Consider the following 23,669-nt stretch of genomic DNA (forward strand, 5'->3'; position numbering starts at 1 on the left):
AAATATTTAAATATAATATTAATGATTTATATAAATAATACATAATTAAATAAACCCAATTTAAAATTAAATTAAGTTTATATTGAATCTCATGATATTTTAAATTGAAACCCTGAAATTTAATATTTATGAGATTAAAATCTTGAATTTACATTTTATAAAATTAATAAAATAATAAATATCCTTATGATATTTAAATGATTATTTTCAATCAAATAAAAATAGTAAAAGAAAACAAAAGACATGTGCGTTAAATCGACAAAGAAAGATAGAAAAGGACAAGTAAAAAAAATAGCCGATTTGGGTTAAAAATCTGCTTTTGAACTATTCGTTGACTTTAATGAGACAAGAGAATTTTATTGGTCCACGTGTACATTTCATTTTGTTTGATTTGACAACTCGAAATCTTTTTTCATGTTTTGAAAAAGAATCTTTTATTATTTATTTATTTTTATAGGAAAAAAGACCGAGATTTGATTTTTTTCCCTTTCTTTTAAGATTCGTTAGAAGGATGTTGGGTTAAAATTAAATTAATCGATTTAAGCGGTTGAATTTAGTTCAGTTGAAGGTCTACTAATAAATTTTAAAAATTTTGACTATCGATTAATTCAATTGAAATAGAGTAATTAATTGAATTAACTGAAATAAATAATATATATTACATATAATATATTTTTATATTAGCAATGTATTTTTAAACTATTATTTTAATATTAATCGAATTAAATAATATTTTTGAATCATTAAAAAATGAACATTCATTTTTATATGTTTCATACTTATTTTAACCAAAAGACAAAAACATATAGATTTGATTAATTTAAAATATTTCAATTCGGTTAATGTATTTAAAAAATTGATTCAGTTAATGATTAAAAATTTTTACATTTCAAGTAATTCGATTTGAACACCCCTACTCGCAAGTGGGTAGACACACTTTTATTTGTCTAAACTTTTTTTATATAGTAAATAAAAATCAAATTTTAAATGTAATTTTAATTATTTTTTTAAAATTGATCTATTTTTTGGTGAATTATAAGAGGAGTTTTAATTGCAACACGATTAGCACAATTCAAACTTAGGACACACCTGAAATAGTGAACACCCTGACTATAAAGTCAACACACGGGCTTCTATTTTCAGCGAATGTCTAAGCTAATTTTTTCCAGTTTTGACGGTTGGAATAATGGATTAAACTTGAATTTAGGGGTTTTTTTTAATAATAATTATCAAAAGAATAATTACAAAACATACCATTTTTTTCATTAATTATAAAAGTTATTTCATTTTTAAGCTAAAAGAGAACAAGGAAGGAAGACTGAGACAGCTGTTGTTAGAAGAGTAGAGAAGGGAATAAAGAATTTTTGTCAAAAATTCAATGTAATTTAATTTTTTTGAAGGATGTATTTTAATTAATGAACATTAAAATTAACATATTTTTCTAAATAACATATTGTGATTAAAAAACTCTGATTTGAACTCTTTGAACCCATATTCATTAATATAATAAATTTAATTATTAAAAATAGTTCAAGTCTAAGTGATGAATTTGGATTTTTGTTTTGGGTGAAATTGGAAAATGTTTAAATATAAAATGGGAATTTAATTTTTTGAAAAATTGCAACTTTGAATTTAACCTTTATTGTTATTGTTATTACAATTAAAGGATTACATACTTTGTTGTGAGCCAGTTCGGTTGCCATTGATATTGTTGTCAGTACAAGAGAACGTGAGTTTGAGTGCACTAAAAGATATTATACTCCTATTTAAAAGTACTTAGAAAGAAATTATGAATAGTTCTGAGTCTTGTATGTAAAAAAATTTGCTTACTTTGTTAACAAGGGAATGTGATAATTTTTATTTTTAAAATCAAATTAATATACATTTTAGATATTAGAAATTGGAGAAAAAATATATAATTTTTCTATATGAATTTTGAGTAATTATTTTCTAAATGGAATAAATAAAAAAATTATTTTAGTCAAGAAAATGTTTACATATATCGTGGGTGAAAAATTTCTGAAAAAAAAATATATTTGTAAAAAATTTATATAAAGCTTTAGTTGAAATAATAAATATTGTTATAAAAGCATTTTCAAAAATAAATTACTATTATGTTTTAAGTTAAAATTTTATTATGTATAATTTTTTAAATTTTATATAAGAATATAAAAGATAAAAATACTTTCATAATAATTTATTTTTTGACATACTTTTGTAGTAATATTTATTATTTTATAAAAAAAATTAATTTGTGTTAGAATCCCACCTATTCCAAAAAACTCATTTAATATTAAAGTTTGAAATCAAGTCTTAGCTGAATTGATATCGGTAATGTTGTCAGTGCAGGAGGACGTGAGCTTAAGTGCGCTGAAGCGTATCCTCCTATTTAAACGTTGAGGAGGGACCTATAAATAATTCTAAATATTATATAAAAAAGAGCGCATAAAACTTCGAATTAAATTCCCTTGGGATAGCTTGCAAAAGGGTAATCCCACTAAAGGAAAGATCCTTATTTCCCAACAATTAAATGAGAATTGGCTTTATAGGATGAGAAATAGTCCCCACATCCAAAAGTGCACGCATTCATTCATATAAAATTAATATTTTAACAAGTTAATCATAATATTTTATAATCTATTCATATATTTTAATAAATAAATAAAAATATTTAATTATTTGTTCAATAAAAAAACCTTAAATCATTATATATTGATTAAGATAATATTTTTAATCAATATTCCTAAAAGGTAAATTAATAAAAAATATTAATAAATTACATAAAATATTTTACACTAATAACTTCATCATATACATATATGTGTTTGTGAGGGAGGAAGTAGAAATGTAAAATTAAAAAGAAAAAAGGATTTTTTTTTCTTGTTAGAAAAGTTAAAAAGGATTAATTAGAAGATTTTAGTAATAATTGTTCTAAGGCTTCTTTTCTTCCTTTAAATTTTGGTCAAAAGTCACTTTTTTAATCCTTAATTATGAGATCTTTGGGCACGTATTAGAGTTTATGGGGACCTAATTCCATTATTAAACTTTAAATTGCTTGCCACCAAACACTGGTCCTCACTAACTTTCGAATTACTAGTTTAAATTTTATATTTTTATTTTATATTAATAAAATTATTAAATTCAAAGTTTTATTAATGTTGTGACCATTTTGGTGGTAGATGGAGTTTGGAGATGGAGTTGGGTGCTCTCAAGTCTCAACACTGGCGGATTTTGGATTTAAGTTTTGAGTTCAAGTAAAATTTTTAAGAGCTTAACTAGATTTTTTAAAAAAAAAAAAATTGGGGGTCTAATTAAGAATTTTAAATTTTTGTGAGATTAATGAAAAATTTCAAATATTTTAAGTGAGTTTAATTTAAATTTTCAAAAAACATTAAAAGGTATAATGAGAATTTTCAAAAATTTGAGGGGTCTGATTAAAATTTTCTAAAAACTTCAAATCAAGGGAGAAATGAACTTTTTCAAAAATGGAGGGGCTAATTAATTTTTTTAAAGATTTCAAGTGAAAAATCATAATTTTCCGCATCTGGCTTTCGAGTTCCTACATGACAAATATAAATAATTTGGAGTGCTAAAGCTTGTGGTTTGAGACACTTTCTGATACTTAAAGTCAATAATAGAGTAATATGAGGTTGAAGATAATGAAAATAGATATGAGGGAGCTCCTTATTGATTGGTGGATGTAGACTGGTCTCACATTTGTCTTTATTCCTATCATGGTATAACAAAATGTCCTCTTTTGGTCTTAAGTTTGAGACAAGTTGTAAACAGCCTAACTAAGACTTATATCAATTGTTTGTAAGATATGATACTTTGATCATATGAGCATCTTGCCGATAAAGTTTAATATGATATCGCTTCATCCCCTAAAAAATTTGACTTATTATATGAGAGCCAATTTATGGAAGTGCCCTCGAGAGATTCAGTATAATAGATTTCGTGACTATTCTTCTCATATAAAATTAAAACTTGAACTTTTCCTAAAAATACAACAACAACAAAAAAGGTGTAGTTTGAAAATAAAAAAATGTAACCAAATTGCTCATTCTCTCCTCAGAATTTTCAGTTTCAATGGGATTTCAATGATTAGGCTAATTTACATCAGTTTTCTGTTTGGTTACTCAGACTTCTCAGTTTGTTCCAACTAATTAAATCTTCTGTTTGGTTACTGAGAAAAACCAGAGAAAGTGATGAGTTTCAAAATTTGAGATACCAACATTTACATCATAGCAGAGCAATTCCAACTTAAAAGACATATCTAATGTTAATTTTTATTGTAATTATTAGAATATATTGTAACCTCTAAAAAAAAGTTAAAACATGCTTATATTCTTTAAAATATTAGAATTTAGTCTTTATATTTTTATTTTTAGACATTTAACCTCCTTACTTTTTAAATTTTAAAATTTAGGTTTTTTTTGTTAAAATTATGTTAATTACAATGTCATTTTTTAATTGCATTGCTACTAAATGCGTTTTTTAATTTTAAAATATCATACTAATAAATCTAATAAAAAGATTAATAGTGTTAACACTTGGATCTGAATTTTAAAATTTGAAAAGTAAAAACCTAAATTCGTAAAAGTAAATGGACATAATTCCAAAATTTTGAAAAATAGATCCTAAAAATCCAAATACGTAACTGGAAATAAAAGGCAATATTTTCTTAATCAAAATCGTTATTCTTTGTTCCTCTGAAAATTACTGTATTGTATTACAATGATCACTAATGTAATAAAACAGTAAAACTAGATCCATATATCCTGAAATTGAATAAACAAGAGGGGGAAAGGCCTGAAATCACTGGTAGAGCTGCATAATCTTTAACCATAAATAAATTTCATGGAATCCACTCATTGCTCTGTCATGACTTGGAAACTTTTCCCAGTCAGAAATTGAGAAGATCCTTGAAGCAGAAAGAACTGATCCAAAATTTTTCTTCCAAAAATCTTCTCCAAATATTCATGGCATATTCCCCCCCCCCCCCCCCATTTTTGAACCGATATTAAACTCTTTTTTCCCCCCTTCTATGAATTGATGCATGCCTGGATTTCTTCTAGTGTTTTCCCTTTAGTTTCTGGGACAAATTTGGCTACATATAGGATAGTCATTAAAGAGAATCCTGAGTATATAAAAAAGGTTCCTGAAACCAAACAGAAAAATCAAAAAACATGTTTCAGAGTTCATGTCTGAAAAATAATTCCAGGTTTCTTTTTGGACAAGTTGAATGTGTTTTAGTTCAGTCACCTGATGAACTCCAGCTCATGAGGAAGTTGAATGTGTAAGAAACTGCCCATGCACCTAACCAGTTCACCAAGACCACCAAGCTACCCGCTACTCCCTTAATATTTATAGGGAAAATCTGACATCAAAAACATCAAGTTCGGGTCATTTCAGGTTAATCGTTTCGGGTTTGTTTTTGGGGTCATTTCGGGTTAAGGGTTGTAATGCTCACCTCAGACATTATCACCCAAGGGACTGCTCCCATTCCAATTGAGAAAGATGCCACATAAATCTGATTTCAATGAGGAAAAAAAAAAAACTAAAGTGAAAAAAAATGAATAAAAAGGTTGCCATTGGATAATATTTATGTTATGATTTACTTACAAGGACTCCACCAACAGCTAATATTGGCACCCATTCAGGCAAAAGATTGTGTTCCTGATTCATAGAAATCATGAAACAGGTTTAAAAAATTGTATAGAAAACATGAAACAATTTCATTTATAGATAATTATTAAGGCTTACTTTGAGATAAAATGAAGTGCCAGACATGAAGCAACCAAGAAATGTGCCAGCTGCAGAAACCTGCAAATGGGAAAAAAAAAAGTATATTTTCATCCCAAATTTTCCCATCAAATTTCATAAGGTAAAAAATGTAAAAGTAAATTTCTGGGGTTAATTTTTTTTTACCATTATCAATGGTCTTCTCCCTGATTTGTCCATTAACATTGCTCCCACAACAGTTATAGGGACCTACATAGTAAGAAAATAACATTGAATTTGTTTATCAGATGTTTAATTCAATCAGTTCATGCAGTCACAGCATCAACAACCCTTCCCGATTCTCGGGTTAGGGACCCTTTTGTAAGACAGAAATTAATTACCTGAACACAAGCATAAGCTATGGTTCCAGCTTTTCCTGAAGAAAGCCCTGTGAATGTTCAGAGAGTTAAATGAAAGTTTAATGACAAAGAAGGCATTGTAATAAGGCACTTGGAAACTATTATTTACCAGCTGATGCAAAGGTTTCACTTGCATAGAAACTTATTCCATTAATTCCTCCAAATTGTTGAAACACCATTAATGCAACTCCAATCTGAAGATCATACCAAAAAGAAAAATGAGTTCTAATGGAAACCATTTAAACAAGAATCTCATATTCATCGAAGGTATAGAACGAATTAACTCACCATCACTGAACGAATGTATTTTGGTTGAAACAAATCCAGCATTCTAGTTTTTGGTAGGCTTTGAAGAGTTTCAATGTACATCTGTTTATACACCAAAATAATCAGCTGTTAGTTTAGCTTTACATATAATCTCAAAGACAGTCCATATCCATGTTCTCCGGACCTGTTTTTTCTAAAGTATTGACACATGTTCGGATATAGGTATGAAGTTAAAAAGAAGCATCCGTATCCAACAGTTGTCGGTGAGTCCGATTAACATATGTGCATATATATAGTTAGAAGAAAAAAAATACTTGAATTTCTGCAGCTTCTTGAGTGATATCAGCATCTTTGCCTCTAAGTTTTCGAAGAGCAACCTGAAATTCTTTGTTTTGGCCAACCTTTGCCTGCAAACAACAATGTTTCAACAATCATATATGTATTCATGTGTGTATATCTATCTTGCTTTTATTTCCATTGAAATCTTACCAGCCATCTTGGAGATTCCGGTATGAAACAGAGGCCAACAAACAGGAAAATGCATGGCACAAGTCCTTCCAAAAATCATAACCAACATTTAGTCTCTAATAGTCTTTTATTTTTTCAGTTTTGATCTAAAAATCATGAAAGCCTAATTAGGATTACCAGTTAGAGCAAGTTCCCTCCATGGTATAATTGTTCCTATTAAGAATGCAACTGATGAACCGGTAACAATCATGAGCTGCAAACGAAAAATAAAAGGGATTTAAATTACAATTTCACCGGCATTCCGGGTAATATCTGGTAGTGCATATCATTCATGGCCGCTATTTAAATCACTGCATACGGTTCTACCAGGCTTTCTCACCTGATTCAATGTTGTGAGCCCTCCTCTGAGATTCTTTGGTGCTATTTCAGCTATGAAGATTGGAACCTGTTTGTTTAGTGGGAAAATTATTAGCACAACTTTAGAAAACATTATCTACCAGTGTATATTTGTCAAGAAATGCATATTTTCTCAGGAAAAAAAATAGTACCACGTATGAGAAAACTCCAATGCCATATCCAGTGGAAAACCTTCCAATATCGAGTGAAACAGCTCCCTGCAATAGGATCATGCAAATTTAGGTACTATTCGTTATCCAAAAATCATAAATTCACTAAGATGAGGACCAAAGTGTAGAACCTTAGAGAAATAAACAGCAAGCCATCCAGTGATGCAAAAACCAGCTGATAATCTCATTGCCTGACACCATTAAAGTTGCAGAAATTTAGTACAACTATAACATAAACCATTTTTTTTTCAATTCAATTCTGAAACATAACATACCCCTTTTCGACCAATCATGTCTGCAATCCGACCACTAGTGACAGCACCAAGCATTGCACCAATGGTTAAGATAGAACCAAACATTGAAAACTGGAAATTTTTTTCAATAACAAGTTAGTGTGACATTCTTGAAAATAAAATATTTAATGGATGCATTGCTGTAGAAAGGAACAAACCTCAGATAGGGATAGATTAAGATCTTCACTGATAGCTGATTGAGTGGGTGCTGAATACCCCACCTGCCAAAAGAACAACTTAAACTAAACAAACCTTTTTGGTTTCTTTTTTTCTTTTTTGTGTGTGATTTCTTTTCATATTCTAGTTTTGGTTCCTAAAAATATAAAAAAAGAAAAAAGAAGAAGAAGAAGAAAAAAACATTTTAGCAACCATGAACTTTGTTTAAACATGGAAATGCCTAGAGGAAAAAGAAAACCCAGAAGCAGAAAATTTTGATTTGAAAAAAGCTCTAACAACAAAGAAAAAAAACATGAATTTATTAAGTAAAAAGGAACTTACACATGACCCAAATTCAAATGAACCGCAAACAGCAACGAATGTGCAAAGCAAAACCATCCAAATGGATCCATTTTCATGATGAACAACAATTTTCTCATCATCTGCACCAATCAATGGCTTCTCTAAATCTTCAAGCCCATTGATTTCACCACTTTCAACATCTTTAAACTGCCGAATTGTCATCTCTGGGTTCTTTCTTTTTTTTGAAAAAAAAAAATCAAAACCAGAGAGACTTCGAAATAACTTCAAACAGATGGTGTGAGTGAAAAACAAGGTCTAAAAAAATGAGGGGTTTATATACACATTCACCCAGTAAGATTTTTTTCACTTTTTGGGTGTGGGAAATAGATATTTTTATGGTGCATTGCTTGACTGGCCCACATTTTATCGAGATTTGTTCAATAATTAGTTTGTCTGGTTGTGTATTATTGGAGGAAGATGATTAGGTAGCCATTAGCAGATAATCTGAGAGCTGGGATTTTCACGAAGCTGTCACTGACGTGGTTTGATCGTATGTTTATCTAACAGTAGGAGTTTCATCCACGAAAGTTCAATCATTGAGCCGCCGTTTCCTATTGGACCCTTCTTCATGCAACTTGATTTCCTTTTAAACACCAAACTTATGAAATTACTATACTATATATTAAGAATCGAATTATATTTTATCTTCTTTATTTAATAAATAGATAAATTATTTTCTGTACATTATATTAAAAAGTAAATTTATTTTTTCTATTAAAAATTTCATACATTTGCAGCGACGGGATTTAGGACTAAATTTTGGGGCCTAGTAAAAATTTTAAAAAATTTAGGAGTTTAATTTGAATTATTTTAAAAGAATTTAGGGTCAAACTAAAATTTTTAAATTTTTTGTGAGATTAATGAGAATTTTCAAATATTTTAAGTGACATGTATTAAGAGTCAAATTACATTTTGTCCCCTCTTTCCATTTGTATTGTTAAAAATCGGCGTGATTGACGGAATAACTAGATAGTGACATGTGAGTTCCAAGTGTACCTTATGTTGATGTACATGAACCAATTTTTAACAGTAAAATGGATAATTTTTTTAACAGAATGATTGGTTTATTCTTTGATCTAATGTACAAAGACTAATTTGTACATTTTTTTAGTGGAATAAACAAAATGTAATCTAATTTTTAGTACATAGACCTTCATTGTACTTTTACCGAATTTTAATTAAAAATGTATTTTTTCTACTTAAATATGGTTTGATTTTATGTTTTATATATGCTTGTATTTGATATTAGTGTTAGATACATTTGGATATTGTTGTATGATTTATACCTACTCTTATAACTTAAACTCAAATTTAACTTAATCATTAATGAGTTGAGCTTGAACTCTAGTAAACTAACTTCATGTGTTTCATGCTTAATTAGAGTAGCTCACATGCTAGACTAATTTTCTTTTTTAGTATCTTGTTTTTAATTTTAAGGTAAACTATAAAAATAGCCACTTTTATTTATCTCAGACTACATTTTAGTTACTTATGTTTGAAATGTTACGTTTTAGTTACTTACGTTATCGTTTTGTTACGAAGTGATTGTTTTACTATTAAACTCTGTTACCTCTCTAAACGGCAGTCCTACATGGTAGTCCAAATGAGTTTTAAATGCCAACTTGGATGTCCAGTTGTCGAGATGAAAATAGGTTTTTAATTAAATAAATTTAATTTAGACTGCCACGTAGGACCACCGTTAGGGAGGTAACAGAGCTTAACGGTTGAGTGACCACTTCGTAACAAAATGATAAAGTAAGTGACTAAAACGTAATCTAGTGACTATTTTTATAGTGTACCCTTAATTTTAATTAATATTGTAAATTTTCAATTCCAATAGAAACTCAAGCAATATGAATTATTAATTAACCTTTTACTAGATAAATGAAGAATAAATTTGAATAATTGAATGATTATCTTAATTTGAGCTCTAAAAATTGATTAAAATTAAATTAATTTTTTATTATTTAAAATCGGTTAAACTCGATTACACTCTAATATTTCAAAATTCAAAGAAAAAACCTTAAAATTGAGCATTACCATACCCATATTCAACATTCATGGTATACATTTTACATTTATACATAATGAATATCATTTATAAGAAGTTGTTTTTATTAAACTATTTTTATTTCAAATATTAAAATTATTAATAATTAATTTTAAATAAAAATAGTGATATTAATAATACAAATTATTGTTCTCTTCAAAATCATTGATAGACTACTAAAAGAAGAAAGCCTACGCAATGTCAACAAAGAAATAAGTCCCTTTTTTAACAAAATGACAAAAATTCAGTCAAAAAATATTTATTTTTTGAAAAAAAAAAGAAAAGAAAAAAACAAAATAAATCTAGCTGTATACGAGTAAAGCAAGTGAATAGGTTAATTTTTTTGATGCTGAGTCAGAACCTACGCAAAACATCTTTAAAATTGTCAACTTCATGGGAGTATTTGCCAATTTGCCCAATGTTTTTATTCCACTCATTTTATATATGTAGAAGAAGTATATTTTTTTTTCAATCTAGTCCTAACTTTTCACTTAATTTTGTTAATATTTTGTAATGGGGGTATTTGCTTGATTGTTTTGCCAATAAAAAAAAAAGGTTTTCAGAAAAAAAATCATAGAAAAGAGGTTGGTAAATGAAAAATAATGTATTTCCTCCGGTGAAAAGTAAAAGGGTAAACTGTAAAAATAATTACTTTTGTTTGTCACAGATTACATTTTAGTCATTTATATTTGAAATGTTATGTTTTAATCACTTATGTTATTGTTTTGTTATGAAGTGGTCGCTCTACCGTTAAACTCTGTTACCTCCCTAACGGTAGTCCTACGTGGCAGTCCAAATGAGTTTTAAGTGCCAACTTGGATATTCAGTTGCTGGGATAAAAATAGGTTTTTAATTAAATAAATTTAATTTAGATTGCCGCGTAGGACATCCAAGTTGACATTTAAAACCCATTTGGACTGCCACTTAGGACCGCCGTTAGGGAAGTAATGGAACTTAACGGTAGAGTGACCACTTCGTAACAAAACGATAACGTAAGTAACTAAAACGTAACATTTCAAACATAAGTGACTAAAAAGCAATCTGAGGCAAACAAAAGTGACCATTTTTGTAGTTTACCATATTAAAATTATACATGAACTTAATAAAATTTGTAATGTTATACATCATCTTTAATTTGCTGCATTTGTATACATTAAATTTTAATTTTGGTTCAATTTTCACATTTCACTAATCTAGTTATCTAAGTGGCAGCTTTTTCATTAAATCATGTGTAAATTCACATTTTATTAGGATAAAAACAAACAAATAAACAAATTTAAATTATTTCCACGTGGATTAAAAAATAAACACACTTGGGAAAAGGGTTTCTTATTTCCCAAAAATCTATTTTAGTAATCTAGATGGAAATAATTTAAATAATTTATTTGTCTTTTAACTTAATAAAGTGCCAAATCAACAATTTACATATGACTTAACGAGAAATTGTGCCACATGGATAACGAGATTAGTGAAATATAAAATTTGAATCGAAATTAAAATTTAATATATACAAATACACCAAATTAAAGTTAGTGCATAACAATACAAATTCTACATATAATTTTATATTTATCCCAAAAGTAAAAGACAATTTCCAAAGAAAACATCTTACAAATAACATGATTCTTTATGTAAAAAAAACAACATAATTTTTAGATAAAAATATTATAGTTTTCAATGTAATTAAAATATGTATTTATATTTAAATAATACATATTATTTTATTTTATTTTATTTTCATAATAAATTCTTAACATAATTAAATCTATTTATTCTTTTAATAATAAATTTTAGCATTAATAATTATTTTAAATGAAATATTATTTTAAAAAAATTAATATTAGTATTTTAATGATAAATATATAGATTATAATTTATAAATATTTAGTAATAAATGTGCTATAATATAAAGTATGCAAATAATATTTAATCATTATTATATTGTTTTAAGGGTTTAAAAATATTTATATGATTTATCTAATGTGAATATCAATTTATTACCTTAGATAGTATTATTTTGAGTATTTAATGTTGATAATGCTTTAAATACTATTATTAAATTATATTGTCTTGAACAGAAAGCATTGGATGAAACAGTGACACCACGTCATTTGTACCCATTTTTTAATAGTTTAATGTCATTAGCATTTTCATCTTGAAAAAAATCAGATCCAAATAAAAATCTTGAAATTCGAGATAAAATTGTTGATGTAACATTAAACTATTGAAAATAGATAATATATCTGTTTCGTGCAATCCTTTCTAATTGTTTGAAATGTCAATATTTTTTTTGTTTAATCGTAGGTGTTCTCTTCTATTCTACGGGTAGAGAATTATTTTACTTAAACCGAGCATGGTATATGCTTGAGAAGAAGTCCACTATCACTTTTTCTAATCACTTGTTGATTTTAAAATGTTAATATTAAAATTAATAATTTAATGATAAATAAATTTTAGATGATTAATATATTAATGTTTATATTTAAAATGTAAATAATATTGTATTAATAAATATTTTAATATTTATGTAAAAATTTAATTGAAAACATATTTTTCCAGTAAATGACCAAAACCATTTTTATCAAGTTATCCAAACATAAAATAAATATTTTTTCATAAAACCCAATTCCATGTGTTATAGAAAATATTTATTTGAAATAAATGCACCTTTATTTAGGTATTTAATTTTTTAAATCTTTTTAATCATTGTAAATAAGTGGAACAAGATGTACCCAGAGACGACAAAAGGAAATAATGGAGAACCTTGGTGTTGAGGCCTGTAATGATTGGTAGGGTGAAAACATAACGTGATGCGATGGTGGAATACAGCTAAACTATCGCTATGAATAAATTTTTATTTTTGGATCCCAGATTGGCTTCCCAAAATATCCTTTCTTAAATTATTATTAAATTTACGTTTTTTTATTTAATTTTAAAAAGTTACGAAGTAATTATCAAAGTTATTAAATTATTAAAATTATTGTTACATGATCTTTTCTATTTGTATTGGTTGTATTAATTGAAAATTCTCATTTTTTTTCTCTTCTACCATTTATTTTTTTTCATGAAACAACTTTAAATGTCATGAATCTGTGAACCAAAACTCAAAAAGCTTGCTTCGATCTCTAATATTAATTTTCAAATTGACTTGAATTTAAAATTTGTTGTTCTGCTCGTTGATGGGTATTGATCCATCGTACCGGTCGTCGAATTGTAGCTTGAAGCTCGTTAACCATATTTCTTTTTAAAGAAAAATTAACAATCTAATGACTTAAATAAAAAACATTTAAATAGTTTAGTGACTTAAATAAGAACTTTTAAATAGTTCAATAACTATTTCGTAACTTTTTAGAATTGAACCAAAGCATTGACTTACTGCTAGTTTAGTAATATCGAGTGTAGTTTATATATTTATTTTTTCTGTAGGGGTAATGATGAGATTGTCATTAGTAAAGTTTATAGCTAACATAAGTTTATTATAGGTGGAAGTATCATAAAGCCATTGTATTAGGAGTGAAATTTTATTTTGCCCTTTACAAAAATGAATAAATTAGTCTCTATACGTTAGATGAAAGAGCAAACTAATTCTTTATATTAAAATTTTTATTTATTTCTACTATTAAAAACTAGTGTAAATGATAAATTAGCCAGACAGTTACGCTTGACGTGCCACCTGTACTTTATGATGTACAGGGACTAATTTTTAACAACAGAAATAGATGAAAATTTTAGTAGAAAGACCAATTTACTCTTTGATCTAATATATAAAGACTAATTTTCTCTTTTTTTTAAATAGAGGGAGCAAAATGTAATTTGACTCCTAATATAAGGTCCTCCATGATACATTTACAATTCATTACAATATCATGAAAGAAAAACAGCAACAGATTGTAGCACGAGTCTTGAGAGGTTTAATAAATATTTAAAGAAATTTAATGAGAATTTTAAAAATATATATATGTTTAATTTAAAATTTAAAAGATTATGGAATTTTAATGAATTAAAAAAACATTAGAGGTATAATTGAAAGTTTCAAAAATATTAAATCGCTATATTTAAAATTTTAAAATATTTGAGGTAATTAGAATTTTCAAAAAAAAATAAAAGTATAAAACTGAAATTAACCAATTTAAAATTATAAAAATAAAATTAATTAAATTAAAATATAGATATCGCTTAAATAATCTAATAGCAAAATTTAACTCTCATATTATCACCTAACCTTATATTTTCACTTCCATTTGGCTAATTTCTAAAATTTGAGTTTATAACTCTCATTTATAATGAAGAAATATTTGAGAATCAAATTAATATAATTTATAAATGTCGAAGGTCAAATTTATTAAATTATTTAAAATTAAGATCTAATTGATAGTTTGTATAAACGTTGAGTATTAAATGTTATATTAATTCAGTTAGAATTATTAAAATAGAACTGAAAAAATATTAGTTATGAAGTTGCAAGTATTTGTACTTTGTTGACTAAAATCATACAGATTAAAAGTGTGTTTGGATGAAGAATTTAATGATTCTAGCACTTCAGAATTCATAATTTCAACTTGCTAGGATTTGCAATTGGTTTGGTTGAATAAATAATTGATTTAGAAAATTGATGTTATGAAATTTTACAAATTAAAAATAATTATAAAAGAAGAATAATTATATTAAAATAAATAATATAAAAAATATTCAATAAGGATATCGTCAAATTTTAAAGAAATATATAAATAATCTTAATAAAATAAAATTTAAAATATATTATAATTAAATTAAATTAATTTTTGAAGTTTTAATTTTATCTTATAATGGGATCATATGTAATAAACCAAGTAAAATTAAGAGGAAATCTAAAAACCGCCTACTTAGGTGGAATTTAAAAAGATTTTGAACAATTAAAATTCCACGTAAAATTACTCAAATTTTTAAAATTCTCCAATATACTTATCTAAATAAGTAAATTCAAATTCTTCACACAAACACACCCTAATGATGCAATTTACTCATTATTTTATTATTTTTACATATTCTATTACTTTTTATTCAACTATTTTTAATTAATGGACTTCGAGTTGGAGTGTACATTAAGAGCATTAAAAATTAAGAGATTGTTGAGCAAATACTATTCAGTTTCAGCTTCAGGGGCAGTTCGTTTACAACTGTTTTATTTCTCTCGGGACATGGAAATAGCAAACACCCAAAACTGCTTAGCAATGGTAAATTTTAAGATTTTACAATGTTATATCAAATATTACCCTCATTCATATTACATTCAACAACCTTCATGCTTCCAGATGCCCCATTTTGCCGGACACATGACAACGTTACCTGAACTCTGATTCTCTAAATATATCTATCCCTGACGGGCAGATACCTGTACCTGATACTCTGAATCCAGGTAGCATGTGTCGAGGAGCAAAATGACAACACTGAAGCTTTCGGACAGACTTATGTCATCGGATCAAGAACATACATTCAAGTATTTACATATGAGATCTGTGCATAACTCAATTTTGTTCGAGACCTCATTCGATAATGTAAGACCGTTTCGACAAACACCTGCGTATCGTTACTGCAAACTCACCAACCTTGTTAGGGTGGAGAAAGACTGCACAGATCCCCAAGCAAATAGCAGCAGTAGCAACTACAAATAAGGCGGGACAAGATCTCAACGTTGTGGTGGCAAAAATGGTACTACACGATTTTCTCGGGAGCTCCTTGCTAAGGTTCACATTCATAACAATTTCTTTGTTTAAAAGCGGAACAGTCTCACTTCGAGTCAAAGTAGTTGATGCCATCATTGTTTGGAATTTAGCATTAGTCCTTTCCCCCAAGTCCTGCAAATAAAACATCATTATTAGAAGCAAAACATGTATTATATGTAAAAGCTGTATAAATGACATTGGAGGTTTCCAAAACTCCCCTCATACTCTCCTCAACGGGATCTTATCTTTCGTAACGGAACATATTTGCTCCTCAGTAACCAAAATGAAGACAATGCAAACTTATGTTACTTGGACTTGGTGTAAGTGTCAGATACTAGTATGTTCTCAAAACACAATTTCTTCCAGGCTATATCTCCATACCCATGTCCTAATAAGCACAGAACACTACTGTGGAACAGGGTACTTTAATAAAAAAGAGAAGTCAGAACAACATGCATGTTACAAAGATATACAAAACCATTGTGCTAAAATTAAAAGAAAGAAAACTATATTGGCGTATGCAACAAAATTCTCAGTCCTCACCTGAGAACCATTTGGGACAAATAGGCCATCATTTTTTAAGCTGCTCTGAGAATTCCATTTTCCTTCTTGCTCGATGTACTCTGAAAGAAGCACCGGCCTTTCACCTTCTTGAAGCTTGTTATTAAGGATATCTCTACCGTAATCCATATACTTCTTTAATAACCTTGTATCAGGATCATCGGTTCCATTAAACCCAGCCTCCTCCACCACATTCTTAAGATTTTGTAAGACTTTCTTCAAAATGACAGTTGATTTGTTTTGTATGAGAAAATTCAATAAACAATTGAATCTCTGAATTTGAGAAGAGGCCATAGTTTCTTGAAAATTCTCCGATTTAGGCTCCCTCAATAACCATGCTATATCTAAAACAAGTTCAGAATATGCTTTTTGTCGCCAAGTTGATGTTTCACATGACGACCTATTGGCAGAAATCTGTGATCCTCCCCAAAAAAGAGAGGCATCAAATCCCTGCTGTATCACCTTCATCTCAGAACAAACGTCCTTGTCCCCAATTAGGACGGGAATAAAATTTGATAATCCAGACTGATTCTCAACCTAGAAAACAAATCCATAAATTTTATTAAAGAAAAAATGCCCCAGTATGATAAATATATTATGTTAAAACCTCACTCAGACTGATACTAATTTGTCGTATCTCATATTGGGGAGAAAAAATGGTTATTTCATATAATTGTAATAATCTTATAGCCGATAGCAATAGCCAAAGAAAAAGTATTGAATGCAAGTCCTCTATCCATTTAACAAGATGGACAAGCACGGATTTTAAAATGTAATGCTTTGTCAAATTTCTCTGAGATGAAACCCAAATATCGAGATAGAACTTTCACGATACCCACCTCAATGAATACGGGGCCAAAGAGATCTGATTCAGTTTGAGGGACGTATATTTTGTATAATAGATGATCACAACTAGAAGAACCCTCTGTAGCATTGACATGTGCGGAAGCAAGACAATAATCATACGGTAGATACCTTCCAGCAAAAGATACTAGAAACCTGGAATAATTATCATCTTTCTTAAGCATTATATTATAACAGTAGACCATTCTGGCATAACACAAAAGAAGAGTTGAAATATATAAATAGGTCCAATATGATCTACCTGCCACCCTTCCCCCAAAAAAATATTAAGTAATAAAACCACTGTCATTAATGATAACAATGATACCCTGAAATTTCAAAGAAATGTCCCATATAGCCCCAACCTATGAACTTCAATCTCATGCAGAAAAAAACGGATCATATACGGGAGATGAGGGATTATAGAAGAGTTGCCAACAAAAGAAGGAAAAAATGTAATAAAGACAAGAAAGAGAAGAAAAAAGAAGGTAATGTCCATACTGAAGTTTGGGCTGCAGCAAATTACTTCCACAAGCAACAAACTCCATTGGCTTGCCAGCCTCAAAACATGAAGGATGAACATAATGAAGTCTTGGGGCCTGCACCCCCATGTCAAGTTTCACCAAAGAACTTCCACCTACACACACAAGAGACCTTAATCACACTTCGAGGACTGAGACAACTAAATAAATCAAATGCAGCCACCTAAAAGACTGAAGAATTTAAACCAGGAACAAGGCATTGTAGAATAGATACGAAATCAAGCCTAATCCACCTTAAAGAATCTTAAATCCTGCAACTTGCACACAGCTTAGCTGAAGGTACCAAATGACCAAACATGATGATCAAATTCACCCACTCTACATTATCTTCCAGAAATTTTAATCATCCACTTAAAGGCTTTTCAAATGCATTAAAATGTTAAATAAAATGGAAATCATATGTTAGGTTGTTAGTGAAATTTACATTTTATTCTTACCTTTACTGGCACGGAAAATCATGTTGTTAAGATGAATAGTCATGAGGCCTCTCCCATGCAGCATCCTTCCAGGTGTAAAGACAAAGTCATGCATGTAGGTCATTGGATTTTCAGATAACTGTTTGAAAGAAGAAAAAATGAGGATAATTTCTTGACAAATCTGCCTAAAGCTTGAGAGAGGGACAGAACTGCAAGACGCAAGTGCAAGAAGATAATTTTTTTGACAGAATAATTAATCAAAATGTTTGCCTGAATTCACATTGACTATTGACATTAAGGAAATACAAATCAGAACATAAAAAATTCGAGAACAAGACATATTTCTTAAACTTCTACGAAGTAGATATTCATGAAGGCAATTCTTGCTTCGCATCCACAGTAAGCATCAAATTTCCACCGTTATAACATATTGTATCTTATGTACATTCTAAGTTATTTAATCTAATAAACCATAATACCAAATAATAATTGTTGCTGATAAATACATAGAGGTTACAAATACCAGATTAAAACTCAAGACTTCTAGAAACCATGTAGTTAAGGAAATGTAAACAAAGAATTTTCTCTTATGTTATTGGCTTCAAATTCGACTATGATGTGTGTGATGACGAGTCTGCCTGGTCAAATATAGACCAGATATAAGCTAAAATGATTTAAATTAAAGCCAACTGATTGAACCATTACCTTCATCCACATATTCTTTGGCATTGAAATAAACACAGTCAAGATTGTGCAACCAGGGCGGATGTAGCCTTCCAACTCAACAGGCATATCAGCCAACCATTGAAAAATCTGCAATTAAGTTAACCATGTATCAATCAATTCCTCAGGTCTCTAACAGCAAAAATGGTTATATTTATTTAAATACTAAACTGTAAGAATATTCTTTAAAATACTTGGTGCCGAAGTCTTCGTGGGAATTCTGCCGGATTCCAATCATAAAGCTTGAATGAGATCCTGCCTGTAGGGCACTACAATGAAACACAAAATCAGTATATATATTACCGGCAAGCTTCCTCCTATGAACAAAATTGAATGTACAACACAGCTAGCATGTAAAAATCAAAGAACCCACCATGGATGAGTAAGCAGTCCTATTGTCATGGTAAGAAGTAGAAATGGAAAACTTCAAGTCCTCTTTCCCTCCATCAGTTCCAGTGTCAATAAGAGCTACAGTGCTATCATTATTAACAGTCTGCAACATGGGAGCTGAGCAATCTGCAGAAACAAGCCCATCCTCAGACTCAAAGGGAGGGTCTTCAGCTGTCTGGCCACTCAAGCTTAAATCATCTGTATATCACAAATAATAAATTATTTTCAACAAGGAAAAATTACAGGTCCTACAAGAAAGGATCATTCAATTCCACAACAAGCTGCCATAAATCAAATCTATAGAACCTTTTCCTGCTTCACCATCACAAGCAATGTCTTCACTTTGCACAGCCCCTAGAGATTCTTTGTTGACTTCAGTCTTAGAACCAACAGGCTTCCTTCGCCGCCTATTGTTATGACGCTCTAGTTTCCTTCGACAACTTCTTTTACCTTCATCAAAATCCGACAACAGGTGAAACCTGACAAGTAATTGATAGGCAAATAAACATTTTAATACAAGAAATACCAATAACAAATAATAATGATAATAATAATAATAATAATAATAATAACAATAATAATAATAAAGGAAGAAAGAAAAGATACAGTAAGGTTCAAGCTGTAACATTTAACCAAAAATAACCATTCATTGTCTAAACTCTAAAAATTAAAAAAATATAGATCACTTCTAGTTCTAGGCTTCCATTAACCAAAAACACTAAGATAATATTTGGAAAGCCACCTAGTAACTGGATTTGGGTGTAATTACTTGTAATTACACAATAATAGTATGTTTGGATAACTATTGTGATTGATGGGTCCCACCGAATTGGGTGTAATTGAAGCACCCCAATTACACTTTTCAATTCTTAGGGGGAGGGTGAGAATTAGAGTAATTAAACCAGTAATTACACTCAAATCCAATTTTAAAAAATATTATAAAAATAATTTTAAAAATTATATTATAAGAATGAACACGTATGAGTGTCTAGGATAATTATGGGAAAAATTTCTTATATTATAAATCTTAAAAAATTATTATAAAAATAATTTGTGTATTTTATAAAGTTATAACAAAAATATATATTATTTAATCTTAAAATTTAAATTTATGACCAAACAGTTTATTATAAAAATAATTTACATGTTATAAAAGTGTTATAATTTATTTATTTATAAAAAATTATGGCCAAAAAGAATGGACATAACTTATTTATATGTCCATGCAATATATTATAAAATAATATACTTATTCTTAAAAAGTTTGTTATAGTTATTTTTATCATAACTTATTTATAAAACAAAACTTTCTAAAATTATTACAAAAATTATATTATTTATAAGAAGTGTTATAAAAGGTTTGAACAATTTATAAAAGAAATTTATAAACGTTATATATTATAAAGTTTATATTATTTTTAATTAATTTACGTATTATAAAAGAGATATAATCTAGCATAAGTCTTTCTCCAAATTAAGTTTTTATAAATAAAGCTACAAACTATCTAGACTATGAACCCAAATATATTAAGGTCAATGCTAATTATGCAAATAGAAAAAGTTATTCTTGCATCATATCATGGGATATGATAACATTTTAGAGAATGTTGCCAGACACAAGCATCATAAACAGCTCGGGAACTATTTACTTTAAAGACATTCAAGGCTTCGAAATGTGGTTGAGAAGACATTTGTCGTTCTAAAAAAATGTTTCCCATGTTAACAACACTACCTTAGTCTAGCATAAAAGAAAAGGTTGGATCGTACCAGCATAGAGCATATTTCATAACTTCAATGATAGGTGAAATTGAGATGATCCATACTTCAAAGACTACACGAAAAAAAAGAGATCTTAATAATCTTAATGATGCAAATTCAAATTCAGATGATGATTAACTCGATCAAGGAAAATAGATGATGATACGGAGCATATGTTATATAATGTTTATTTTTTTATTATTTTACTAGTAATCATATTATCAACTACTTTTTAGACTAACATAATATATATGATGATTTAATTTTAATATTTATTTATTTATTTAGAACTTATTTTTATCATACTAATAATTTTTATAGTAATTAATCTTTTTAAAACTATAACTTATGTAATTATATAATTACAATTTGTACTATCAAATATGATATTGGGAATTACAATGTTTTTCACTTTATCAGCCAAACACATCTAAGGAATTACGATTCTTTGTAATTACAAAGAGGATAGTAATTACAGTGTCATTCAATTACTCTGTGTTATCCAAACACATCATAATACAATGTTTAGGAACATGAATTTGAAGGCTTGGATTTGGAATTCATTTGCTATATAAATTGTGAGAAATATACGCATACATTATGTATTAGTTAATTGAGTTTCAATAGATTATATATTTGAAAGGCATCCAACTATCTACTCAATTAAATATCCATAGGAATCAAAATCCAATCTTAAGTTACCAAAGACTACCTAATTGCAATCTGCAAATGCCATTAGACTGGGAAAGACAAGAAATTGAATTACAACTTCATGGCTACACTCAATTGTTACTTTCCCTATTTATTTTCGGCAAAATTAAATGTAATTTTAATTATGCCTTCAATCAAACAAACAAAAAAAAAACACTCAACAATCAACAATTAAGTATAATTCATAAGCAGATAAACTTCAGCTTAAGGCAGTGTTAAAAAAAATAGCAGAAAAATAAGAAAAGAGAGTCAAATAGAGCTTACTTGCCACACTGTTGGCAATATCTCTTGCTTTCACCATTGATCAAAACGGTGCTCGAGTTCGCACACTGGAGACAAACTCGATGCCTTCTATGGTAACCTTTAAGTTCAGTAATATCCACTTCGCAACCCGGAACTTGGCACCGAGACGTCCCTGACCCGACCCGTCCAGTTCGGGCTCGCTTCTTTCCCGGAGCCCCCGCCTCTTCTTCTTCAAGCTTCTCCATTTGCTCGTCAATCTCGGGGCAAGCGCAAGGCACTCGACCAGTTAGAAAATTCGAACAAGTCATCCTCGGGTCCCGCTTCCTGACACGATCGGGTCCGGACACTGGTTCCGGATCCGGAACTGAAGGAGACGCTTCAAACGGAGGAGTATACATGTTACCGTCGTCAAGGGAGATAGAGAAGTGATCGTCTAAGGTGAAGTCCAGGAGATCGCCCCAGTCCCAAACGGAGGAAGAAGAGGGGTCGGGTTCGGTCACCGGAAGATGCACATCCATTTGGGGATCCTTAGACCGAGGAGAGCCACGTGGCGTTGTGTTGGGAGAAGATGCAGGTTGTTCCATGACAACAAAAACCCTAGTTAGGTTAGGTGGGTGGTTCGATTAGTTGACGGAGACGCTCCGAATAAACGGGTAGGTCTGGTCAAATTAATTAATTTTTAAAAATATCCCTTCTTTTTTTTAACTTATACTGTTTCTTTTTCTTCATTTTTTGTGAAATGAATAAATCATGTTTGAAATGACGAAAATGTGCAGACTCAATCAAATTGAATATTGTAAATTTTCAATTGTACTTTTTTTTCCAAAAGAAATTCCACTATTTCCATAATTGGTTGGATCGGAAATAGGTCGAATTATCAATACAGAAAGATGAGTAAGTTGATTGATTTGTGAATCGATATATATTGATTGAATCGATTTTTTCTAATTTTTAATATTTTTATCATTTTTAATAATTTATTTGATTAAATCAATCAAATCAGTCGAGTTGGTCAAACTAAAAACCAATGACTTGTATAGTTCAATAGTTCTAAAAACCTCAAAAAAAATTATTTCATAACTCAAATGCAACTCAATATAAACACCAAAGCCACTAAAGGCCCGAAATCAAGAGACCAAACATAACAAAACAACGACCAAGCGTACTCTCAACTCAAAGAACACAAATTGCGAGTTTCGTGTTTTTACATTTTATGGTTTTAATAAAATGTGATTGATAAAAATAATATTACTAAAAATGTTATTTATAATGTTTGATATACATTGAAAAATATTAATTAAAATCTCAAGAAAATGATATGTTTAATACCTTAAATATTTTCTTAGAAATGTAATGTTACTTTACAAATTTACCCTTACTAAATAAAAGATAATGTTAATATATTTTAATATTTTAATAATATTTTTTATTAACAAATATTTAAATTAATTCAAAAGGTATAATTTTACTCCGT

General features: G+C 28.9%; 2 protein-coding genes across 5 annotated transcripts; both read right to left on the bottom strand.

Annotated features, from left to right (window-relative positions):
- Positions 1-4,679: 4,679 nt before the first annotated feature.
- On the bottom strand, positions 4,680-8,506 carry LOC105796801 (sugar transporter ERD6-like 16). 2 transcript variants are annotated; one of them, XM_012626613.2, is made up of 18 exons: positions 8,236-8,506; positions 7,896-7,958; positions 7,720-7,809; positions 7,576-7,635; positions 7,427-7,492; positions 7,258-7,323; positions 7,056-7,131; positions 6,900-6,964; positions 6,725-6,817; positions 6,432-6,512; positions 6,253-6,337; positions 6,126-6,172; positions 5,932-5,994; positions 5,767-5,826; positions 5,626-5,679; positions 5,474-5,533; positions 5,266-5,380; positions 4,680-5,161 (listed from the first exon to the last, which is right to left on the bottom strand). In XM_012626613.2, the coding sequence occupies exons 1-18, from the start codon at positions 8,416-8,418 to the stop codon at positions 5,046-5,048; spliced, it is 1,443 nt and encodes a 480-aa protein (XP_012482067.1). In that variant the 5' UTR covers positions 8,419-8,506; the 3' UTR covers positions 4,680-5,045. The 2 variants fall into 2 exon arrangements, with proteins under 2 accessions (XP_012482067.1, XP_012482068.1); XM_012626614.2 differs by having other exon boundaries at positions 7,896-8,050; positions 8,236-8,385.
- Positions 8,507-15,490: 6,984 nt separating this feature from the next.
- On the bottom strand, positions 15,491-22,853 carry LOC105796802 (squamosa promoter-binding-like protein 7). Of its 3 annotated transcripts, XM_052628039.1 has the most exons (11): positions 22,217-22,389; positions 21,251-21,314; positions 19,790-19,962; positions 19,467-19,681; positions 19,288-19,362; positions 19,076-19,183; positions 18,392-18,509; positions 17,914-18,049; positions 17,409-17,568; positions 16,552-17,106; positions 15,491-16,140 (listed from the first exon to the last, which is right to left on the bottom strand). In XM_052628039.1, exons 1-11 carry the CDS (start codon positions 22,251-22,253, stop codon positions 15,829-15,831), a joined length of 1,953 nt encoding a protein of 650 aa, XP_052483999.1. In that variant the 5' UTR covers positions 22,254-22,389; the 3' UTR covers positions 15,491-15,828. The 3 variants fall into 3 exon arrangements, with proteins under 3 accessions (XP_052483999.1, XP_012482069.1, XP_012482070.1); XM_012626615.2 differs by lacking the exon at positions 21,251-21,314 and having other exon boundaries at positions 22,217-22,853; XM_012626616.2 differs by lacking the exons at positions 15,491-16,140; positions 21,251-21,314 and adding an exon at positions 16,147-16,431 and having other exon boundaries at positions 22,217-22,853.
- Between the last annotated feature and the right edge of the window lie 816 nt (positions 22,854-23,669).

This window comes from Gossypium raimondii, chromosome 3 (genome assembly GCF_025698545.1).
Source record: "Gossypium raimondii isolate GPD5lz chromosome 3, ASM2569854v1, whole genome shotgun sequence".
NCBI lineage: Eukaryota > Viridiplantae > Streptophyta > Magnoliopsida > Malvales > Malvaceae > Gossypium > Gossypium raimondii.

Coding starts and splice junctions, on each gene's coding strand:
- LOC105796801 (XM_012626613.2), bottom strand. CDS start 8,418: ATGACAATTCGGCAGTTTAAAGATGTTGAAAGTGGTGAAATCAATGGG. Junction 7,636..7,719: donor ACATGATTGGTCGAAAAGGG/GTATGTTATGTT, acceptor TAATGGTGTCAG/GCAATGAGATTATCAGCTGG. Junction 5,534..5,625: donor TAGCTGTTGGTGGAGTCCTT/GTAAGTAAATCA, acceptor CATTGAAATCAG/ATTTATGTGGCATCTTTCTC.
- LOC105796802 (XM_012626615.2), bottom strand. CDS start 22,779: ATGGAACAACCTGCATCTTCTCCCAACACAACGCCACGTGGCTCTCCT. Junction 19,363..19,466: donor GGACTGCTTACTCATCCATG/GTGGGTTCTTTG, acceptor GTTTCATTGTAG/TGCCCTACAGGCAGGATCTC. Junction 16,141..16,551: donor TTGTCCCAAATGGTTCTCAG/GTGAGGACTGAG, acceptor TTTTATTTGCAG/GACTTGGGGGAAAGGACTAA.